The sequence below is a fragment of the Prionailurus viverrinus genome, chromosome A2, assembly GCF_022837055.1.
Source record: "Prionailurus viverrinus isolate Anna chromosome A2, UM_Priviv_1.0, whole genome shotgun sequence".
In the NCBI taxonomy this organism is placed as follows: Eukaryota; Metazoa; Chordata; class Mammalia; order Carnivora; family Felidae; genus Prionailurus; species Prionailurus viverrinus.
Genome location: NC_062562.1, coordinates 92,071,813 through 92,093,660, shown reverse-complemented (window position 1 = coordinate 92,093,660; position 21,848 = coordinate 92,071,813). Strand labels below are relative to the sequence as shown.

General features: G+C 37.0%; 2 protein-coding genes across 6 annotated transcripts in view; one reads left to right on the top strand and one right to left on the bottom strand.

The window, feature by feature from the left end:
- DBF4 (DBF4 zinc finger) overlaps positions 1-16,505 on the bottom strand; it is a 31,484-nt gene extending 14,979 nt beyond the window's left edge. For 2 of the 3 annotated variants that reach the window (XM_047842005.1, XM_047841998.1), the window contains exons 1-6: positions 16,217-16,505; positions 14,553-14,722; positions 8,208-8,387; positions 6,704-6,754; positions 6,150-6,219; positions 5,870-5,946 (exon numbers count right to left, since the gene is read on the bottom strand). In XM_047842005.1, coding sequence (XP_047697961.1) covers positions 5,870-5,946; positions 6,150-6,219; positions 6,704-6,754; positions 8,208-8,387; positions 14,553-14,722; positions 16,217-16,262 — 594 coding nt within the window. In that variant the 5' untranslated portion in view covers positions 16,263-16,505. Of the gene's footprint in view, positions 1-5,869; positions 5,947-6,149; positions 6,220-6,703; positions 6,755-8,207; positions 8,388-13,303; positions 13,386-14,552; positions 14,723-16,216 lie in introns of those variants that run through there. The other variant, XM_047842012.1, reaches the window with a different exon arrangement.
- Positions 16,506-16,623: 118 nt separating this feature from the next.
- SLC25A40 (solute carrier family 25 member 40) overlaps positions 16,624-21,848 on the top strand; it is a 70,219-nt gene continuing 64,994 nt past the window's right edge. For all 3 annotated transcript variants that reach the window (XR_007148521.1, XR_007148520.1, XM_047842062.1), the window contains exon 1: positions 16,624-16,845. The gene's annotated coding sequence lies outside the window, so the exon portion shown is untranslated. The remainder of the gene's footprint in view (positions 16,846-21,848) is intronic.

The following is a 21,848-nucleotide window of genomic DNA, read 5'->3' as shown; positions in this document are numbered from 1 at the left end:
AAGCAAGATAGTTGTAGAACACCTGTAAAAGTACTAAAATAAAGGGGCGCCTGGGTGGCTCAGTCGGTTAAGCATCCGACTTCAGCTCAGGTCATGATCCCGCGGTCCGTGAGTTTGAGCCCCACGTCGGGCTCTGGGATGATGGCTCAGAGCCAGGAGCCTGCTTCTGATTGTGTCTCCCTCTCTCTCTGCCCCTCCCCCGTTCATGCTCTGTCTCTGTCTCAAAAATAAATAAACGTTAAAAAAATAAATAAATAAAAGTACTAAAATAAAGAATTTTTATTTATTTATTTTTTTAAGTTTATTTATTTTGAGAGAGAGACCATGTGCACAAATGCACACAAGCAGGGGAAGGGCAGAGAGAGAATTTCAAGCAGGCTCTACACTGCCAATGCAGAGCCGAAGCGGGGCTTATCTCACAAACCGAACTGTGAGATCACAACCTGAGCTGAGATCAAGAGTAGGATGCTTAACCAACTGAGCCACGCAGGTGCCCCTAAAATTAAGAAAAAAAAAAAAAATTAATTCATAGTTCTTTATCCAGTGAAAAGATCTTACAGGAATGAAAGCAAAATAAAAACATTCTCACACTCTCCTCTATATGACTTTTTCGAGCTAAAAGGGTAAAACTGGTGGGTTTTTCAAAAAATGCAAATCTAACAAAATATACCACAAAAATTGGTTTGGGAGGATAAAAGGGTTCAAAAAGTCTTAAGCCTTCTACATTTTATTTGAAGGGTAAAATGCTAACTCTAAATAGACTATGAAAAGTTACATAGGTATAGTTTAAATCCTAAGCAACAACTAAAAACAAAACAAAAACAAAAACAAAAAAAATGGATATGGTCAAAAAGCCAAGAGATAAATTTTCCAACAATCTGAAAGGCAGCAGAAAATAGAGAAACAGAGAAATAAAATACAGAGAACACCAAGAGAAAAACATTAGTATACTTACTAGGCCTAAATTAAACAATACTGATAATTACTAAGTAGAAATCATTAAAAACATGCCAATTAAAAGACAGACATTGGCAGATTTAATAAAAAGACAAGTTACAAATATCTATTAGAAACGCATTTAAAAAACACACAGATATGTAAATGGAGAAGGAATAAAAAAGAGCATGCAAACACTAATCAAAAGGAAGCTGGAGACACCTGGGTAGCTCAGTTAAGTGTCTGACTTCTGCTCAGGTCATGATCTTGCGGATCATGGGATAGAGCTCCACATCAAGCTCTTGCTGACAGCTCAGAGCCTGCAGCCTGCTTCAGATTCTGTGCCTCCCTCTCACTCTGTCCCTCCCCCGCTCTTACTGTCTCCTTCTCGCTCTAAAATAAATGTTAAAAAAAATTAATAGTAATAAAAAAAGGAAAAAAGTGGCAATAGTGTTTCAGACACACAGACTTCAGTACATGAAATACTAACAGGGACACAGGGACATTATATGACAATAAGGTTACTTACTAATAGGGACAGAGGGACATATGATAAGATTTATTCACAAAAAAAAACATAAGAATAATATACGTGTATACATCTAAGAAGACTCAAAATACATGAGTCAAAAATTGTGACAGAACTGGAAGGAAAAATACACAAATTCACATTATACTTGGCAACTTCGGTACTCCTCTCACTTTCAGTAATGGCTAGAATAACACAAAAAAATCAGTATGGATACAGAAAACCTATACGATTTGACCTATTTGACATCTAAAGAATATTCCACCTATTGGGGTGGCCTGTGTGGCTCAGCTGGTTAAGCATCAACTCTTGGTTTCAGCTCAGGTCATGATCTCATGGTCTGTAGGTCTGAGCCAGTTTGTAGGTTTGAGCCCCATGTCAGGCTCTGCACTGACAGCACAGATACTGCTTGGGATTCTGTCTCCTCTCTCTCTGCCCCTCCTCTAGTTGTTCTGTCTCTGCCCTCACAAAATAAATAAACTTAAAAAAAAAAAAAAAAAAAAAAGAACATTCCGTCTATTAATTGCAGAATATACACTTTTTAAGTGCACATGGAACTTGCATTAAGAGACTATATTCTAGACAATGATACAAACCTTGACAAACTTGAAAGAACTGAAATCACACAAAGTGAGTGTTCTGACCATAAAAGAATTAAAACAGCAATCATTCATTGCTAGTGGAAATGTAAAATGGTAGAATCCTTTTGGAAGACAGTTTGGCAGCTTCTTAACAATTCAACATACTCTTACCATCTAATCCAGCAATTATACTCCTTGGTATTTATCCAAATGAGTTGAAAACTAAGGTCCAAACAAAACCCTGCACATGGCAACCAAGATGTCTTTCAGAAGGTGAACGAGTAAAGTTGCAAATCCAGGCAATGGAATTATTCAGCAATTAAAATAAAAAAGCTATCAAGTCATGAAAAGACATGGAGAAACTTTGAAAGCCTATCACTAACTGAAGAAGCCAATCTGAAAAGGCTACATACTATATGATACCAAATATGACATTCTGGAAAAAGCCTAACTATGGAAAAAGGATCAGTAGTTACGAGGAGGGAGAGAGAGATTAATAGACGGAGAATTTTTAGAGAAACTACTTTGTATGATACTGTGATGGAAGATACATGTCACTATTCATTTGTGCAAACCTATGGAATGTACATCAAGAGTGAATGAACCCTAACGTAAACTATGGACTTTAAGTGATGATGACTTATCAATAAAGATTCATCAATTTATAATCAATGTACCACTGTAGTGCAGGATGTTGATAGCGGGGGAGGCTGTGTGTATACTGAGAGGCAAGGGGTATGTGGGAATATCTGCCTACTACTCAAATTTACTATGAACCTACAGCTGCTCCAAAACAGTGTCTGTATGTATACTATATCCATAAATGCCATATACATTATACATATTTGATGCATATCATAAACATATATATTATATACACATATTCACACACCCACATATATATGTATATAAAGCTCTATATAAATTGCGTGGGAATGCAGTAAAGCAGAGCTCAAAAAAAATTTACAGCAAAGCTAGTTCTTTGAAAAGATTAATAAAATTGATAAAACTCTATCCTGATGAAGAAAAAATGTAATAATGATCTCAGGAATGAAAGACGAAACCTCATTCAGACTCCATAGACATTAAAAGCTTAATTAGGGAATATTACAAACACCTTTGCCATCAATTTGACAGCTTAGACAAGAAGTACAAATTCCAAACACCAAAATACACTCAAGAAGAAATAACCTGAATTTCTTTTATCTAATAAAGAAATTGAATTCATAGTTGGCGATTTTCAAAAGAAAATTCCAGACCTAGATAACCTTACTAGTAAATTCTACCAAACATTTAAGAAATAAAACTGACTCTACAAAAACCCATCTAGAAAATAAAAGTGGAAATACATCCCAGCATTTGAGGAGAGAATTACCCTGATGCTAAAACCAAAGACATCAAAACAGAAAAAGAAGACCAATATTCCTCATGTACATGTGTATGTGTATATGTACATGTATACGCACACACACACTCCCCAAAATTTCAAGTAAACCGAGAAAAGAAAAAAAACTACAAGCACTTTAAATAGTGGAGCAAAATGCATTCATTCAACTTTAGTACTTGGCAAGCCAAATTTTCCAGAAACATTTTCTTCTCATATACAAACAAAATTTCTTACATACATACAATCAATCAATCAATCAATCAATCCCTGACAAGTATACATCCTGGACTACAGATAAATTTGGTATTCTTTTCCTTTTTGTTTTGAGAGAAAAGATCTGTTTCACAGCTATTTTATCACACTTTCATTGTTTTTCTTGTTTCACCAGGGCAACAACCCCTAGTGCCGGGCCCATAACAGGACTGAATATCTGTTGAATATTGAGGGTTGTAAGTGTAAACAAAATATCCCTGAATACTTTTTAAACTATGAACCATGACCTATTAGCAGGTTAATATCAACTTAAGAGTTGTGACTAGTATTTTTTACAAACGAAAATACAATACTATTGAAATACTGGCATAAATCACATTAAGGGTAAATACTATTTCATGAAACTTGTTTCAGATATGTACTTAAATACACTGCATGTAGACAGAAATACATTTGTGTATTCAGAGACCATAATGTCCTTGTGAGTTTACATTTTCGTATTTGTTTCTATATACCATCCAAAAACTATGTAAAGAACAGTAAAGGTAGCTTAATGCTATTTAGCATATTTCAATTAAGGTATATTCACCCATAATTTTTTAAAATTTGGAAATAGCCATTTGGAGGTTTGTTTTATCACTTGTAAATAAGACATTCAAAGCATTAAGTATTAAGTAAACTATTTGTTACTTTCTGCAAATTGTTCCTACCTTATACAAATGTAAACTTATTAAAAATATAAAATTCATTAAGACTTTAGGTATCTTTGCACATAACATGCATATATGGAATACTCATGATGTAAAATATGTTTCTTATTGAAAACTGTGTTCAGAAGAGTTTAAAAGTCACTGTCCCAAATGTTACTATTACCAGCAAACATGCTTTACTGGCAACCAGACCTTTCATATCTATTCAATTAGGTTACTCTCCTATTAATAATCTCAGTAATTTTCCAAACCTTTCCAAATAAACTCTAACTCCTTTATACAATGTGCAAGGTCCTATCTGAACTTCGTAATTTTTCCTGCTTCATCATTTATCATTCTCCCACACAAAAATCAAGGTGCATTTGATTTCAGAAAATTTCCCTAACATGCCAGCCTATTTATGTCTACATGTGTTTATACATATACTCTTCTATAAAATTTTCCTCTTATATTTTAATCATTTAAGGATTGACGAAGAAAAAGCAGATCACAAAAGAATACACTGGTATGAGAACTGTGAGAAAAATGAGAGATGATAAGTTCCAGAAGAAAACAGGTAAACTAAAAAGGAGATGAACAAAAGCTCACAGAACCAATATGACTGGTTTTAAAAAGTGTTAACTCCAGGGGTGCCTGGGTGGCTCAGCTGGTTAAGCGTATGACTTCAGCTCAAGTCATGATCTCACACCTTGTGGGTTCAAACCCCACGTCAGGCTCTGTGCTAACAGCTCTGTGTATGTCTCTCTCTCAAAAATAAATAAACATTAAAAAAAAAAAAAAGTGTTAACTCCATTTGGCAAAATCAGTCTGGAGTTTTATACTTCATAGGCTAAAGAGTGAATGGGAAGTATGAAAGTGGAGATTTGAGTTTAGATGATAAAAAGATTGGATGGTTATCAGGGAAGGATAGAGATCAAAAGAGGTAAGTTTTATTATACTTATTTTAAAGGATGGAAAAGCCCTGATTTGGTATAAAGGCTCTAAGGAGGAAGCTAGTTTTTGAAAAGGGAAGACACAAGATACGGAAACATTAGGTCTAACACTGCAATGCCTAATGCACTCAATTAGCAAATATTGTGAATTCAGGCCAGAAAGCCACAGTGCATAAGAAGATTTTGTCATAATGCTATCTAGAGCAGTTGAAAAGTAAACACATTTCCTATTTATGTTCACCAAATAAATTATATATATTAGAAGCTTCTCCTGTAATAAGCTAATTATGTTTTCCTTCAGAACTGAACAAGAGTATCTAATAAAAAGCAACAGCAGCCAAAGAAGCAACCAAAAATAAATACAACTATGCCAGCCTCCCAGGAACAACTTTTACCTCAGGAGTAATCTTAAAGTTAAATGATACATAATACCTTATTCAAATAACAGAAAGATGGAAACAGTACAAAGGCTTACCTTTGCTGGCAAGTAATATTTTCTACTTGGCAAGAATAATTTATAGATAAATAAAAACCAACCTTGATCACTGTGATTAGTTTAAAAATTAAGGAAAATAACATACCACATCTCTTAAAGAAGTGCTTGATTTCTTGAGTAAATATAATTCTTTTTTCTTTTGTTCAATGTAGTATCTAATGTCTTCATTAAAAAAAAAAAGTTTAAGATTAGCATTTTCATCTTTAGAGTTAAGCACTGCTATTTTCTTACTACTAGATTTAGGTGAAAGAATTACCATTATAGGACCTCTTGCTATCAGAATACTCCCTACCTAAAGTTAGGAACCAAGGGGTACAAATTAATACTTTTAACAAATATTGTCAAAAAATTGATAAAATCCTTACCATCAATATGAAGAATTTTTACTCCCCATGATAAGGCATTTGATAATATACTATTTGAAGGAATAAAATCCTGTAAAATAAAAAAGGTTTGATAGTTTTTCTAGAAAATTACTAACTTAAATGAGCTAAATTTTAAAAATTATTTGAGGGTTAATGTCACTGAGGTGGGTATTTAGTAACATACACAGTTACAAGGGCAAAGAGTACACCAGTTTTTATTTTGCGATTTCTAAAATCAACCCTGTTTAATATATTCCCATATACTTCACAATTAATCGCACTGTAGCCTTCCAATTAACAGTTTCAAGAAATTTCATTTAAAAATACAAAAATGCCATAAGCTTCATACGTCTGCAGTAATATTTTAAAAGGCCACAAGATGGAGATGTTTCTTCATGAAAAGTAGATTCTGTTCTTTGTAAAACAAGATACATGCTGGTATTTACGCTTTTCCTACTTAAAATTAGGAAAGGAAGATTTGGGGAACATCTCCGTTTCCACTTGAATTTTTAATAACGGAATAAATACTGTCAGTTTTTAAATTTCATACTTACATGGTCCTTGATAGCTTTTTCAACTAATAATTTTCCTCTGCTCAAACACACCTATTAAAGACCATAGATCAAACGTTAAACATTATAACATAATGCCTCATTGGGAAAAAAATTAAAAATAGCTAAAATAAATAGATACAATTTATAAATTTTAATAAAATATCAAAAATAAATGAAAGGTATCTGTACAAGTATTACAGACTATCAACACAATAAATGTACAGTAAAAGTGAGTTCCTTAGAGTCTTGGGAATAAGATCTATTAAAGTTTGCTTCTTTTCTTGATAGAGCAACTAAACAATTAAATGAGACCATAGGTTAGTTTTGTAGTAAATTTTATTAAACATTAAAAATAAAATAGCTAGATTCTTCTGAAATTGTCTATAATTAAAAACTAAGTTTAGATTCTAATTCTCTATTCAAATGAAGATCTAAGAATATCAATTGTATATGTTGTCTTTACATGGTATTTCACATTTTAAATACTGGAGATGCAATTGAAATGCTATGAGCAACAGTTCATTTGGAACCATTCGCTAGTATATAATCTCATTCCTGCAAAAAAGCATTAAAGTGAAAAAATGCATGAGCCTTCCTGGAATTTTTTCCCCTTCTTTGTATTTGTTTTTTCTCCTTCCACAATTTATCCTTGACTATAATCTTCAAACTTACTGTCAACAGAGTACTAGAGATAACTAAATAACTAAAACAGAGACTGGCAAACTTTTTCTGTAAAGGGACAAATCGTACATGTTTTAGGCTCTACAGGCCATATAGTATCTGCCCCAATTATCCAATACTTCCTATATAGGAAACTCAATTTGTAAACAAACAGGACTGGTTGTATTTCAATAAAACTTTATGTACAATGACATCTGAATTTAAATTTGTCACAAAATATTCTTTAGATTTTTGCCCAAGCATTTAAAGATATAAAAACCATGCTCATAAGCTGTAAAAAACAAGTGGCAGGCCGGATTTGGCCTACAGAATCTTTGTTTGCTTACTAATGCTGTGAAGCAAACAAAAAGTTTCCGTTTCTTCTTTAAATAATGATCTACTGTTACTTTTAGTTGTAAATTACTCTTCAAAATAAAAGTCATCCCCAAATGCAAAGCTATTATTTTAGCCGAGCCTGATTGCATAAGTATTAGGAGAAAAATCACCATACTTTAAGACAATAACTTTATTGGGGTGCCTGGGTGACTCAGTCGGTTAGGCGACTGACTTCAGCTCAGGTCGTGATCTCGCAGTTTGTGGGTTCAAGCCCTATGTTGGGGCTCTGTGCTGAGAGCTTGTAGCCTGCTTCGGATGCTCTGTCTCCCTCTCTCTGTCCCTCCCCCACTAGTACTCTATCTCTCTCTCAAAAATAAACATTAAAAAAAAAAAAAAGACTGGAAAGCCACACACAATGTAGATATTCTACCTAAGTGAACTCGACTGTCAGTCTCTTGAAAATCATGAGATCCTCCAGCTATGGCCTTTGTGAATGTAAGATACTTACTGAATCTGGAGATTTAAAAGAACTTCCATCATGGCTGGGATGAGGTGAGGTGGTTTCTGCAGTATATGCAGATTCTGGACTTGGTACAGGAGAAATTCTTCCCAACGTTTGTGCAAATTTAGCTTCCTTTTTATTTGAAATAAGGTAACTGATATCTTTGCTGAGAAATTCTTCAACTCGCTAAAGGAAACCAAAGTATTTTCAAATAAGCCATATAAACCATAGACTGTTTAATATTTTTAGTATAAAATGCAAATTTGATACATTGTAATAATTTGTAGGGGCGCCTGATGGCTTAGTCAGTTAAGGGTCCAACTGGCTCAGGTTATGATCTCATGACTGATGGGTTCCAGCCCCACATCGGGCTCTGTGCTGACAGCTGAGAGTCTGAAGCCTGCTTTGGATTCTGTGTCTCCCTCTCTCTGCCTCTCCCCTGCTCACACTCTTTTATCTCTCTCAAAAAGTAACACATTAAAAAAAATTTTTTTTAATTTGTAAATTGGGGGTTTTTATAAGGTGTTCTTCTGACTATGAGTTCTGAGCAAGTACAATGGGAGTTCCAATAACAACCAGCATGGGCTAGATACTATTTTTAAGTACTTTATATATCCCAATTAGTTTAATCCACAACAACTCCATGGTCCTAATATTGCTAATATCCACATTTTGTGGAGAAGAAAACTGAGAAGTTAAGTGACTTGCTGCAGGTTACAACAGCAGTAAATAACAGAACTCGAACATAGGTATTGTGACTCAAGTCCATCCTCTAAAGCACTACAGTTCAGTAGAACTTAATGCAATAATGAAAATGTTCTTTACCAGCATATTGTCCAATATGGTAGCCAACTTGCCACATTTGGCTACTGAGTACTTAAAACGTAACAAATGTAACTCATGTGACCAAGCAACAGAATTTTAAACTTTACTTAAATTTAAATAGCCACGTGTGCCAGATGGCTATCATACTGGACAGTACAGCTCAAAATCAGTTATAACATCTTTACGTATACGAGGGGACCTTTACCCTTTGAGTCTAAGGTCAAAGATAATTACCCTACTAAAATTTTTGAAAACCACTGTTTAAATGCCTGAATTTATAAATGCAGGTACCAAATGTCAACATTATCAAAGATCATTCCCATCCAAGGACAGGAAAATTAAAGTAGACATAAATACTATCAATCATTAACTACTTCCATAAATGAAAAATTTCTAAAATATTTTAAAAAGCTGTATCTAATTTCTATAGGATCTTACAACATAAATGGAAGTAACAATAAAAACAGCAAAATATGTAACATGAATTAATTCCATCTAAGCATTAAGCAGAATCTGCTGCTTATACCAGTGGCTAGATGTAAATCACTATTTCCTTTTTTTCTGAGCAACATTTCATCAACTAGTAAATAAGATATTCACATTCATTAATTCCAGGGATTATAAACTCAAATGCCTACAAGTGCCAGCAGGAATATAAATTCACAATTTACACATCAAATGCTTTCTTCATTTTCATAACTATGTGGCTTCAGTGCTGCCAGAGGTTCCAATTTTTCAAAACAAGCCCAATCTCCTATATATTTTTTAAAAATTGTGATAAAGTATATGTAAAATTGACTATTCTATTTTTTAGTACACAATTCAGTGGTATTTTAAGTACATTTACAATGTTGTACAACCATTACCACTATACACTTTTAGAACTTTTCCATCATCCTAAACTGAAATTCTGAGTCCATTAAACAGCAAGCCCCTCCCCCCCACCATTTTTTTTTTTTTCTCTTCCTAGCCCTTCTTAACCTGTGTCCTACTTTGTTTCTATGAATTTAACCATTCCAGATTCTTCATACTGGTGCAATCATGTTCTTGTTCTTTTGTATTTGAGTTATTTTGCTTAGGACAGTGTTTTCAAGGTTCATCCATACTGTGGCATGGAAAAGAATTTCACCCCTTTTCAAGGTTGAATAATATTCCATTGCAGGTAGAGACCACATTTTGTTCATCCATTGATCCTGATGAAAATTTGGGTTGTTTCCACCTTTTGTCTATTGTGAATGCCACTATGAACATATCTCTTCAAGGCCCTCCTCTCAAATCTTTTGGATATAACTTGTTTTCCACGCAGTTGCACCATTTTATAACTCCAACAGTGCACAAGGGTTCCAAATTCCACATATCCTTGCCAACTTATTTTTTTGACACTGACCATCCAAATGGATGTGACATGGTATCTCCTTGTGATTTTGATTTGTATCTTCTTAATGATTAGTGATGTAGAGCATCTTCTCATGTGCTTATTAGCCATTGGTACATCTTCTTTACAGAAATGTCTATTTTAGTCCTTTACTCATGTTTTAACTGTGTTGTTTTTTGTTGTTGAGCTACAGGAGTGCTTTATATATTCTGGATATTAACCTCTTACCAGGTACATGATCTGCAAATACTTTTTCTTCCCATTTTGTGCGTTTTTGCCCTCTTGATAATATCCTTTTGTGCACAAACGTTTTCATTTTTATGAAGTTCAATTTATCTATTTTTTCATTTATTCTCTGTGCTTTTGATTTCATATCCAAGGAATCAATGCCAAATCCAATGTCATGAAGACTTTTCCTTATATTTTGTTTTAGCTCTTATGTTTATACCTTGACCCACTGGTAATTAATTTTAGCATATAACATGCATATAGCTTCATTTTTTTTAAGTTTATTTAGAGAGAGAGAGAGCAAGTGAGCAGGGGAGGGGGGCAGAGACAGAGGGAAAGAGAGAATCCCAAGCAGGTGTCAGGCTGTTAGCACAGAGCCTGAAGCAGGCTTGAACTCATGAACCGTGAGATCATGACCTGAGCTGAAAACCAAGAGTTGGACGCTTAACCGAGCCACCCAGGCACCCCATATTTTAAACATACTCTTTCCTAGGGGTACCTGGGTGGCTCAGTCGGTTGAATGTCTGACTTTGGCTCAGGTCATGAACTTGCAGTTTGGGAGTTACAGCCTCGTGTCAGGCTGTGCTGACAGGTTAGAGCTTAAAACCTGCTTCAGATTCTGTGTCTCCCTCTCTCTCAAGAATAAACTTAAAAAAATTTTTCAAATATACTCTTTCCTCTATTTAGTTTGTTGACTCTACCTGGTATATTCCTACTAGACTTTCAAGCCTTAGGTTAAACTCTACCTGTGCAATGATTTCTGAAGGCAAAGTTAATCATTTTCTTCTCTGTATTCTAATGGCAATTTCAACATAATTTCTGTTAGACACGGACAATGCTATATTGTAAATGATTTAGGTGTCTCATATTCCCAAAGACTAAGCGCAGTAGAGTACATCTTACTTATTTTTGCATCCCCAGCAGCTAAAATAGTGTTGGTATATGAAAGACACCAGTGAAACAATTCTGTAATGAATTTGCACATGCCCAAATTATAATCAGTCTTCAAAGCAGAGTTAAAATTGGGTCTGCAAAACAGCTTCCAAAATTTCTCTATTGGAAGTAATTTCTCCCTCCTATTGACACTGTATGTTGTGTTACAATTAATTGTGCCCATGTAATCTCTACCAAGATCAGAAGTTGAAGGCAGGATCGACTTAAGACTCATTTTTGAATCTACCAAAACACTTAATACCATGCCCTATAGAATTGATTTAGTTTCATCAGTCTTCAATTTATTAGCTGTTGCTGAATTTAGGTCTTTTCAAGAGTAAACTCAAAACTTATTTTTGAGTCACTGAAGGTTACAGTGAACATCAGATAAGGAACTCTGTCCTCAAAGTTCATGATATGGCATTTGTCCTTACATCTCTGTTCTTCTCCAACTGCTTTATTTTGGCACAAAATGTTTAAATTTAGGCTCCAACTGGGCCTAAATGTGGTTGGTTCCATGTCCTTTTTAGATGGTTTTATAACAGCTATATTCCTTGCCACTACCAGAAGATATTTCCCCAATAGGTCAGACTTCACTGCTGTGTTTTCAGTGGTTGAATGTCTCAGAAGTGTACTCTCTAGATAAATGGGGTATGTTTTCATTAAGAGTAGACAAAACAAATTCATAAAGTGGACAAGTACAGAAAAAAAACCACTGGTAATAATCTGAAGATCAATTACAAAATGAAAAGGGTCTAAGTAATCCTAAAAAATGCGTTAAAAAGCATCAGCCTTTCAAGGAATATCTATTCAACTAAATATTCCTTAACGTTGAGCCCTAAAACTCTTACTGTCTAGAGGTCAAGATTCTTTTATAGTTCACGTAAAAGATGACCATTACCCAAGTTTTTTTTTTTTTAATTATAGAGATGGTAAAGTGCTAAGAACAGAAATCAGGACATCACTAAATTATTGGAAAGATAGTGTGGGGGAGATATCATAACTTGATAAAAATTTTTTTTTATTTTATTTATTTTATTTTTTTTAATGTTTATTTATTTTTGAGACAGAGGCAGAGCATGAACGGGGGAGGATCAGAGAGAGGGAGACACAGAATCTGAAACAGGCTCCAGGCTCTGAGCTGTCAGCACAGGGCCCGACGCGGGGCTCAAACTCACGGACTGCAAGATCATGACCTGAGCCGAAGTCGGCCCCTTAACCGACTGAGCCACCCAGGCGCCCCTAAAAATTTTTTTTTTAAAAGCTAATAAATCAGGGGCACCTGGGTGGCTCAGTTGGATAAGAGTCCAACTGTGGCTCAGGTCATGGTCTCGCAGTTTGTGGGTTTGAGCCCTCGTCGGGCTATGCATTGACATCTTAGAACCTAGATTCTACTTTGGATTCTGTGTCTTCCCCTCTCTCTCCCTCTCTCTGCCCCTCTCCCGCTCATACTCTGTCTCTCTCTCTCTGTCAAAAATAAACAAACATTAAAAAAAAGTTAATAAATTAAGTTTAGTTGAAAATCCACAGCTTGAGGGAAAAAATCTGGAAATTTATGCTCTTAATATAATCTTCACTTCATTGGTCTACTTCAAACCATTTTAGGATAAAATTTGAATTGTATAAAACCCAACTATTATCAAATGGCTAAGTTAATCCAAAACTTGTTTCTTGCAAGTGCCTCAGGAACTGCTGTAGGAATGAGAGAGAAAGGGGGCAGAGCAAGCATCCCTGCACTAACCGTAAGTGCGGTTTTATATAGAACAGTTTTCTTTTCACTGGCTTTATACACTCTGGACTTCGAATGATTTTGCTTGAAGAGTTCTACTGCTAAAAATACAAGTCTAAAATCACTGATTTATATCATGTAAGTTAATAGGTTATTCATATTTGAGAAAGCTGTGAAACTAAACCAGAAAGCTACTTTGTAGCCATTAATTCCTAAAGGAACAGAATAGTGTAGTAGCATGTCAGTCTGGGAATTAGGCTGATCCTGTACTGGGCCAGTCATTTCACTTCCCTGGAGGCTTAAGTACTTACTATCTAAAACGAAGGAGTCTTTATTCCAAGGTGGCAGGCCTATAAGACATGATCTTTAGCAATGCAGTCATAGGGTCATTATGACACGTTACTGCTATGACAAATGTGACAATGTTTTAATAACATGAGTAACAAGGTAGAACAGCTTTTCAAAGATAAATAAGTAAATATCACACCAACAAACAATTCCAAGAAACTTGTTACATGTTCCTCTGCAAATTTCTGTTCTAGAAATGCCAGGATCTTTCGCTTATTCAAAGGTATTAACCTCAACAAACTCAAAGTGCAGCACAAACCTTTTTTTAAATAGGACGAATTAGGAAAGAAATTAATGACTTCTTAACCTCACTTGCTAAAATTTGCCCAGTGTTAACCTTATTCCTAAGAAAATCTTAGAATTTTCCTCAAACTTTCTAATTATTTAATCATTTAGTCAAAGCGTAAGGTAGGAAAGAGGGCTTTCAAAATTGTTAACCCAAAATTGTTCTCTTAATGACATTCATTCTGTTGAGACTGTTACCACTGAGAGTTAATTTTAACTCGTTGTGGTTTGTAGAGGTTTTTTTCCTTGTTCTGTAAATGACATTCTTACTGTTATGCTAGTCCAGACAGATTTATGTAGCTCCCTAATAATCACAATCAAGGAGCTGCTGCTCTCTGGAGGACATACCAACATAATAATGAGAACGCAAGCAGAGGTTCCACCAGGCCAAGGGAGTCACAGTTCTCAAACTTCGTGAACTCTACATTAATCACAGAAACCTAAAAGTTCTATTATGCTACAATAGGTTAAAACAAATAATTTTTCATTGATGATAAACAGCTCATAAACATTTTAAGCTTGGTGATTACATGATTATGTTTCCCAAAATGAGTATCTTCAATGATTTCACAGTAGAAAGTACTAGTCACAAATTATTCCTTTGTCAAAATGTATAGTTTTGACTTACCCCTCCCAGATCCTGAATGTCCTTTTGCAGTTTTTCAGATACGGTGACAGAAGGTAAGTCAATGTAAAATATTTTTCCCCCTAGTGGCTTATATTTGGATTTTTCTGGTTTATCAGTTTTCATAGATTTTAAAGATGATTTGTTTTTTTCATTTTTGACTTGGATTCCACCTGTTGTTTAAAAAATGTAGAATTAGATGTTTTATACAGACAAAAAAATTTCTACTATTTTAGAATTATTTCTTATAGAACATTATACCACAGGGGAGAAAAAAATCTTTATAATCCTGCCAATTAAACACTCAATAACACTTTTTAAAAATCATTTTTAATGTTTATTCATCTTTGAGAGAGAGAGAGAGAGAGAGAGAGAGAGAGACAGAGCACAAGCAGGGGAGGGGCAGAGAGAGGGAGACAGAATGAGAAGCAGGCTCCAGGCTCTGAGATGTCAGCATAGAGCCGGAACCTGGGCTCAAACCCATGAACCGTGAGATGGTGACCTGAGCCAAAGTCAGAGGCTTTAACCGCCTGAGCTAGGCACCTCCACTCAATAGCATTTTAACATATTTCTTTGTAGTACCACCTAATATAAAACCAAAATACCATACTTATTTTCACAGATATTGTAAAATAATTATTGTTCTAGCCAAAAGTTGAATCTGCAGGAAATATTTATGCATTTGTTCATATTTTTATGTACTTCGGTGGAAACTACATAAAACCCTTTTGAAAGATTTTCCTCCTTAGGATGTAAACTCCATGAGCTATTTACTCACACATATTTATGGAGCATCTGCCATTCTGTTGAACACTCAAAATTGGGGCTTAAAATGTTTAACACTTTCCAATACAAGAAACCTGTTACCCACGATGACCTAATCCTCAACATGCCAAAGTTTAGTTTCCTATAGAGTTTGTCTATATATTAAGAACTCAATGGTACATTTTAAGACCCAAATCACCATTCACTTCATTATTTCCCCTGAAAGCATCTGAGATCGAAACAATTGCCTTAAAAATTAACTTTCAGAATACAATCCGTTCGTAAGATGGAGATTCCTATACACGTACTACTACATATACTAGGCACATTAAAAAGAAAACCTTGGGAGGATGCAATGCACCTACCATACAAAGTCATCGAAAATGAAAATCTGTTTGTCTATAATGCTGAAACAGCAAAGGTGTATTTGAAATACAAATACTATCCCTCAACTTTATGAGTGAAAAATAAATAAATTCAAAAAGACCAAAACCCCACCCACAGCCACCCAATTTAATCAGAAACTTAAAAGGCACGAACACCTCTGCTTTCAAATAGAGGGCTCGGCGGCAGCCTCAAAGGGCCTGAGCTGAGTCTCAGCATCTGTCCGAGGCTCGGCGAGGTCCCGGGTCCGCACATTGTTTCTTGGTTGTACAATCAACGACACAACCGGGAATCTGGGGCTGCGGCTAGAGCATAAGCAGTGCGAGGGGCCTGGATGGGATCCGTCCCCTTTCTGAGGCAAAGCCCTGGACAGAGCCTTCCTTCAGGACACAGAGAAGGACACACGAGCCATAAAAGAAAAGGAGCAGAGACCCCCGGGGGGAGAACTCCAGAGAATCAAAGGTGGAACCACGAGGAGAGGGAAGGATTAAAGGGACTGCGGGGGAGGGGCTTCATACCCTGGAAATGTCCTTTGCTGTGGATCCTCATGGCTACGGAGTTCATGGCAGCCGCCCGGCACCTACATACTGGGTTTGGGAGAGTGTCGCGCCGGGCGGCCACGAAAACACAGCGCGTCGAGGCCGATTTATCCGCGGGTCGCCTCTTCCCTTCCGCAGACTACCACACCCACGCAGCAGAGATGCCGCGTCTACCGTCCGGGTTTCCGGGGCCGGGTTCGGCTCCAAGGCGCGGAGGAGGAAGAGGTAAAGCACAAACGAGTGGGCTGCGGCGGTTGAAGATTTGAAAACGCGTCACGCGGCCGCGGCGCCCATACGCGCGCCCCGCCCTCTCTCACGCCGCGCGCCGCGCCCCCACGTGCCTGCCTCCTGGCGCTGCGCGCCCCGCCCCCACGGGCCGAGTCTCCGCCCCTCGCCCCTCCCGCATAGCTGTGCCTTCCAGGCCAGTGGTTACCGCTCTCCGCCGGTGGCTTTGGGTCACACCGCTACCGTGGAGTCCTTGTGGCTCCTTGTTTACCAAACGTAGTGAATGCAGTTAGCCCAGGTGGCCAGCCCAGCCCTCCACCAGGGTCATTCCCGCCTACTAAGATTGCCGGGACCGCTAGCCCTCCAGCTTCCTCCTTCACCAGGTACGCTCCTTGCCCACGGGTCGGCTGTCCCGGAGGCTGGAGGCGTGGTGGCTGCGGCCGAACTAGGACTCAGCCTCCCGCCAGGCCGGGCTGGTTGGCAGCGGCAGCCTCTGCCCGGCGCGCCCCGAGTCGCGGAGCAAGGTTTTCCTGCGGTCATCGCCGACCCAGCCGGCCGAAGACAGGCCAGGCCGCAGAGGGAGCTTCCAGGGAGGGAGCAGCCTGTGGGGGGGGAGGGGGGCGTCGGAACGAAGGTCGGGCCTGGCAACTCGCAGCCTAGAGCGAGTTCACGTCGCCTTGTGCCATTTGGTACTTGACTGTGTGCTGCTCATTTGGTCTCTGTTTTCGTTTTGTGGAGTTTATTTCAACAATAATAGAAAATGGAATTTGAAATCTCAAGCTTTAGGGTTTGGGGTCTGGACCGGCCACTTAGCAGCGTGTAACTTTTGGTTAAATTACCTAATCCCTTTGAGTGCCAGTTTTTTTACTTGTAACATGGGGATAATAATGGGATTACAGAAAGGATTACATTAAAATATGTTGTAAAGTGAAATAATTTTGTAAGTGGGAAAAAGCTTCACAAAAAAAATTATTTTGGGTTTGTTACTGCTTGTAAACTTGTGAAGGAGGAAAAGGATTCAATCGTGTACCATTTTGCACTCATTAACATCTGGCCGTAATAGTCACTCATTGTATAATGGTTGATTTTCGAACTAGTGGAGGTCGGGGAGGTTAGTGCCAATATCACCGTTTCACCGATAGGTACCTTAAAGCATAGGATTGTAATAACCCTTAACCAAAATGGAGAATACAAAGAGGTGGTTCAGGTTTGCTAAGGGAAATGAGAGTTCAGTTGTGGATGGCTTTAGGTTGAAGGACCTGGGGAGAGAATCATGAAATTATATTACCAATCGGTAATACTTGTTTGTAAGGTAGGAGAGATGGGGGGTGGGGGGTGGGGGAAGGTAGTGAAGAGAGGGAAAAGATTGGTTTGAGAGGCCTAGACACCCTCAGCCAGAGGGTGATGTGGAGGAGGTTATCAGATCTTGGGAGGCAGATGGAGGTATAGTATGAACAAAGCATTCAACATGAGAATTTCTGTTTGAGAGAAACAACCTGTTTCCAAAATGTAAAACTACAGAAAGAGCACAAGATTTTTATGTTTATTAAAAACTTCAGGATTGAGAAACACGAATATAGAATGCAGTTAAAGTCATTTAAGGAATGACTTTAAGGAAAGTCATTTGAGGAAATGACATTACCCAGGAGGGCATGTGAAATAAGAGAAGGAGTGATGAGCAGACCATGATGAAATAGTGAGAAAGATGGAGAAAAGGTCGTAGAGGTGGGAAGAGAATTGGGAGTGAAACTTCCCAGAAGTCACAGAATTACAAACATTGGGCTCATGCAGTCTTCACTGTCTGGCTTTGGGTAGTTTTGAACCTTAATTTTAATCTTTGGAAAGGCTGTGATTAATACTTCTGAAATATTATGAGGATGAAATGAAACATTTTTCAAAGCTTAACTAGTACCACAGAGAGCTTAGTAAGAGCTGTCGTTCTGGTGAACTCTACACCAGCTCCTCCATCTTCAAGATTTCAAGAAGGCCAAGACTTGAAAAATAGGCCTGTCAGTAGATGACTAAGGTTAAGTACTAGATAAAAACAATGGCCTTGACGTGGAGACAGGTTCAGTGTACTCTTGAAAAAATTAGTGTAGGGAATTAAAGTGATAGGAAGGGAAAATAGGGTCTTTGGAAAGTTTAGGGGATATGGGAAATATTTAAACATATTTCTAGGGGCGCCTGGGTGGCGCAGTCGGTTAAGCGTCCGACTTCAGCCAGGTCACGATCTCGTGGTCCGGGAGTTCAAGCCCCGCGTTAGGCTCTGGGCTGATGACTCGGAGCCTGGAGCCTGTTTCCGATTCTGTGTCTCCCTCTCTCTCTGCCCCTCCCCCGTTCATGCTCTGTCTCTCTCTGTCCCAAAAATAAATAAACGTTGAAAAAAAAATTTAAACATATTTCTATTCAAGAAAATAAAAAAATGAAGCTCATTTTATGTTCTAGTGAAAACTGAGTTACCTTTCTTATTTATAATAATGAGGAAACAGTAACAGTTGTACCATATGGTTTTAGACACACCCTTTACTTCATTATAGGTGATAATGACAAGCTATGAATAAGCAGAAAGTCTGTTTTACTGGTGTTAATAAGTTTCTAATCTGTAACTCAAGGTTAATTAAAAAAAATATTTTTGGAGCTCAAATCTTTCAGTAGCTACAAAAAAGATTTGGTCATGTGTCTATGCCCTGTATGCATAGAAACCCCCTTACCTATCATGTCAGTAATCAGGCTGTTGATAAGATGATAAACTTTATGCTACAGTATATCTTAGGGTATGCTTCAGGTGAAGGGTATACATTCAAGAAGAACTGAATGGGGAAGGGGGCAAGGTAATTTGTGTGAGAAGTTTGTTTAAAGAGTTTTATTAAGCAGGGGCACCTGGGTGGCTCAGTCAGTTAAGCAGCTGACCTTAGCTCAGGTCATGATCTCACTGCTCCTGAGTTCAAGCCTAAGGTTGGGCTCTGTGTTGACAGCTCAGCACCTGGAGCCTGCTTCGGATTCAGTGTCAGCCTCTCTCTCTGCCCCTCCCCCTCTCGTGCTTGCGCGCGCGCGCGCGCGCGCTCTCTCTCTCAAAAATAAATAAACATTAAAAAAAATTTTTTTTTAAAGTTTAGAGTTTTATTAAGCCAAGTTGTAGAACATTGAGCAGAATCATGGTCTAATTAAATTAACATTTGGCTGTGAATCAGGAGAAATGAATTCCACTCAGTATTGACTCTATTCCTAAGAAGTTTTATTACCTTAGGCAGTTTCCTGATTTGTAAATGAAGACTGTATCTGCTCAATCTACCCTACAATTTTTGTGATTATGAAATGAGGCCTAATCTTTTTCAGACTACCTCTCACATATCCAGATTTAATTTTTTTTTAATTCTAGAGCCTAGGCAAATGAATGAATTTGTCCATTCTTCTATAATAGTCATCACTTTCCTATTTTCTTTCTTTTGCTTAAGACTCCACCTGTTCCTCTTCCCTGTTCACACCAAGCCTAGCTTAGATTGAGCCTTTATCTCCTGCTAATTTGAGGCCTTCAGCAATATTCGTATTTGATTCATTTGTTAACTGTTGGTATATTATCTTTTGAAATGTGTTCTCTTGCTATCTTTTAAATTCAATTTTCACATTTTATAACCTCAACATCCTGGTGGATTGGAGAATTTAGGGGTTTTTGAAGATTATGTTTTTAGTTTCATAGGCTAAGCATATGAAAAGATAGGTGTGGCACTGATAGGTGTGGTCCATGTCTCAAGTGAGGGTGGGCTAGAAAACCAGGGAAAATTCAGTGGATCAAGTCCTTGAACACAACCTCAGTGAAGGGTAAAAAATGGAGAATTAGCAAGACAGGAAGATTCAGAATTTGAAAGTGGATTCCCTTGAGACAGTATAATTCAGAGGCTGCTATGGCATCTATAGGAGGATAATGAGCTGGTTCATAAGTGATACATCATGTTCTGAACTAGATTGTAAATTCCTTAAGGGTCATACAGGATACATACATACTATTTGGCCATGACTATAAAATAGTCTACATATTTATCTCATTTCTTTCCTTATGTATTGATTGAGCACCTACAGTGTGCTATGATCAGTGAGAAAGGTTTACATAAGACCCCATAGAATTCTCCTTATGTAAATTTTTTAAATTTCTATAATACAGTAGTCCCTTATCTGCATGGTCCAGAAGCAGATGATCTTCCTTCTGATCTATTGTCAGAAGGTCAGTGGTAGCCTAACACTACTTCGTTCACCTCACTTCATCAGATCATACAAGACATTTTATCATCTCACATAATCACAAGGATGAGTACAGTATAATAAGATCTTTTGAAAGAGGAAGGGACCATATACACATAACTCTTATTACAGTATATTGTTATAATTCTGTTTTTAGTTATTATTAATTTCTCAACATGCCTAATTTATAAGTTAAACTATGATAGGTGTGTATGTATAGGAAAAAACAGTATACATTGACTTTGTTACTATATGAGGTTTCAGGCATCCACTGGGAGTCTTGAAATGTATCCCCTGGCAGATGAGGGGAGACTTCTGTATTCCTGATAATCCATATACAATAAAATGCACACATTTTAAGCATACAGGATGAATTCTAATAAATACATATATCCATGTAATTTATTCTAAAATCAAGATATAGAACATTTCTGTTTTAGAAGGTTATTTCATTCTTCATTCCATTTTCTCATCCCATCAGAGGTAACCAGTTCTCTGGCTTCTATTAGCATAGTTTTTCCTATATTTCAACCTAATATAAGTGAAGTCATATAATTTATGTGTTGTAACTCTAAATTATTTTGCATAAAATAAACCTTTTATGATTTATCCATGTTGCTATATGTAACAATAGTTTATTCCTTTTTATCACTGAGTAGTATCCCATGGTGTGAATATAGTGTACCTGGTGATTTATATTTGGATGGTTTCTTCTCACCTCTGACTGTCATGAATAATGCTGGTATGAACATTTGTATACAGGTCCTTTTGTGGACATATGTTTTTATTTTTCTTGGAATTGCTGGATCATATGTTTACTGAATATTTAACACCATGGGAAATTACTGAAGTTTTTAACTCTGCCCTCCAGCAATGTATAGAAGCCTCAGTTGCATCCTAGTCTGTGAGAGTGAAGAAATACCTCACCTAGTTTTTAAAAAAATTGAGGTGAAATTTATACAACATAAAATTCACCATTTTAAAATGTATAATTTAGTGACTTTGAGTGTATTTATATTCTTATGCAATCATCAACGCCATCTAATTCCAGGACATTTTAAAAACTTTAAAAAGAAAGCTGATAGCCATTCTGCAGTCATTCCCCTAATCCCCCTCTCCTCAACTCCTAGCAACCATGAATCTGCTGTCT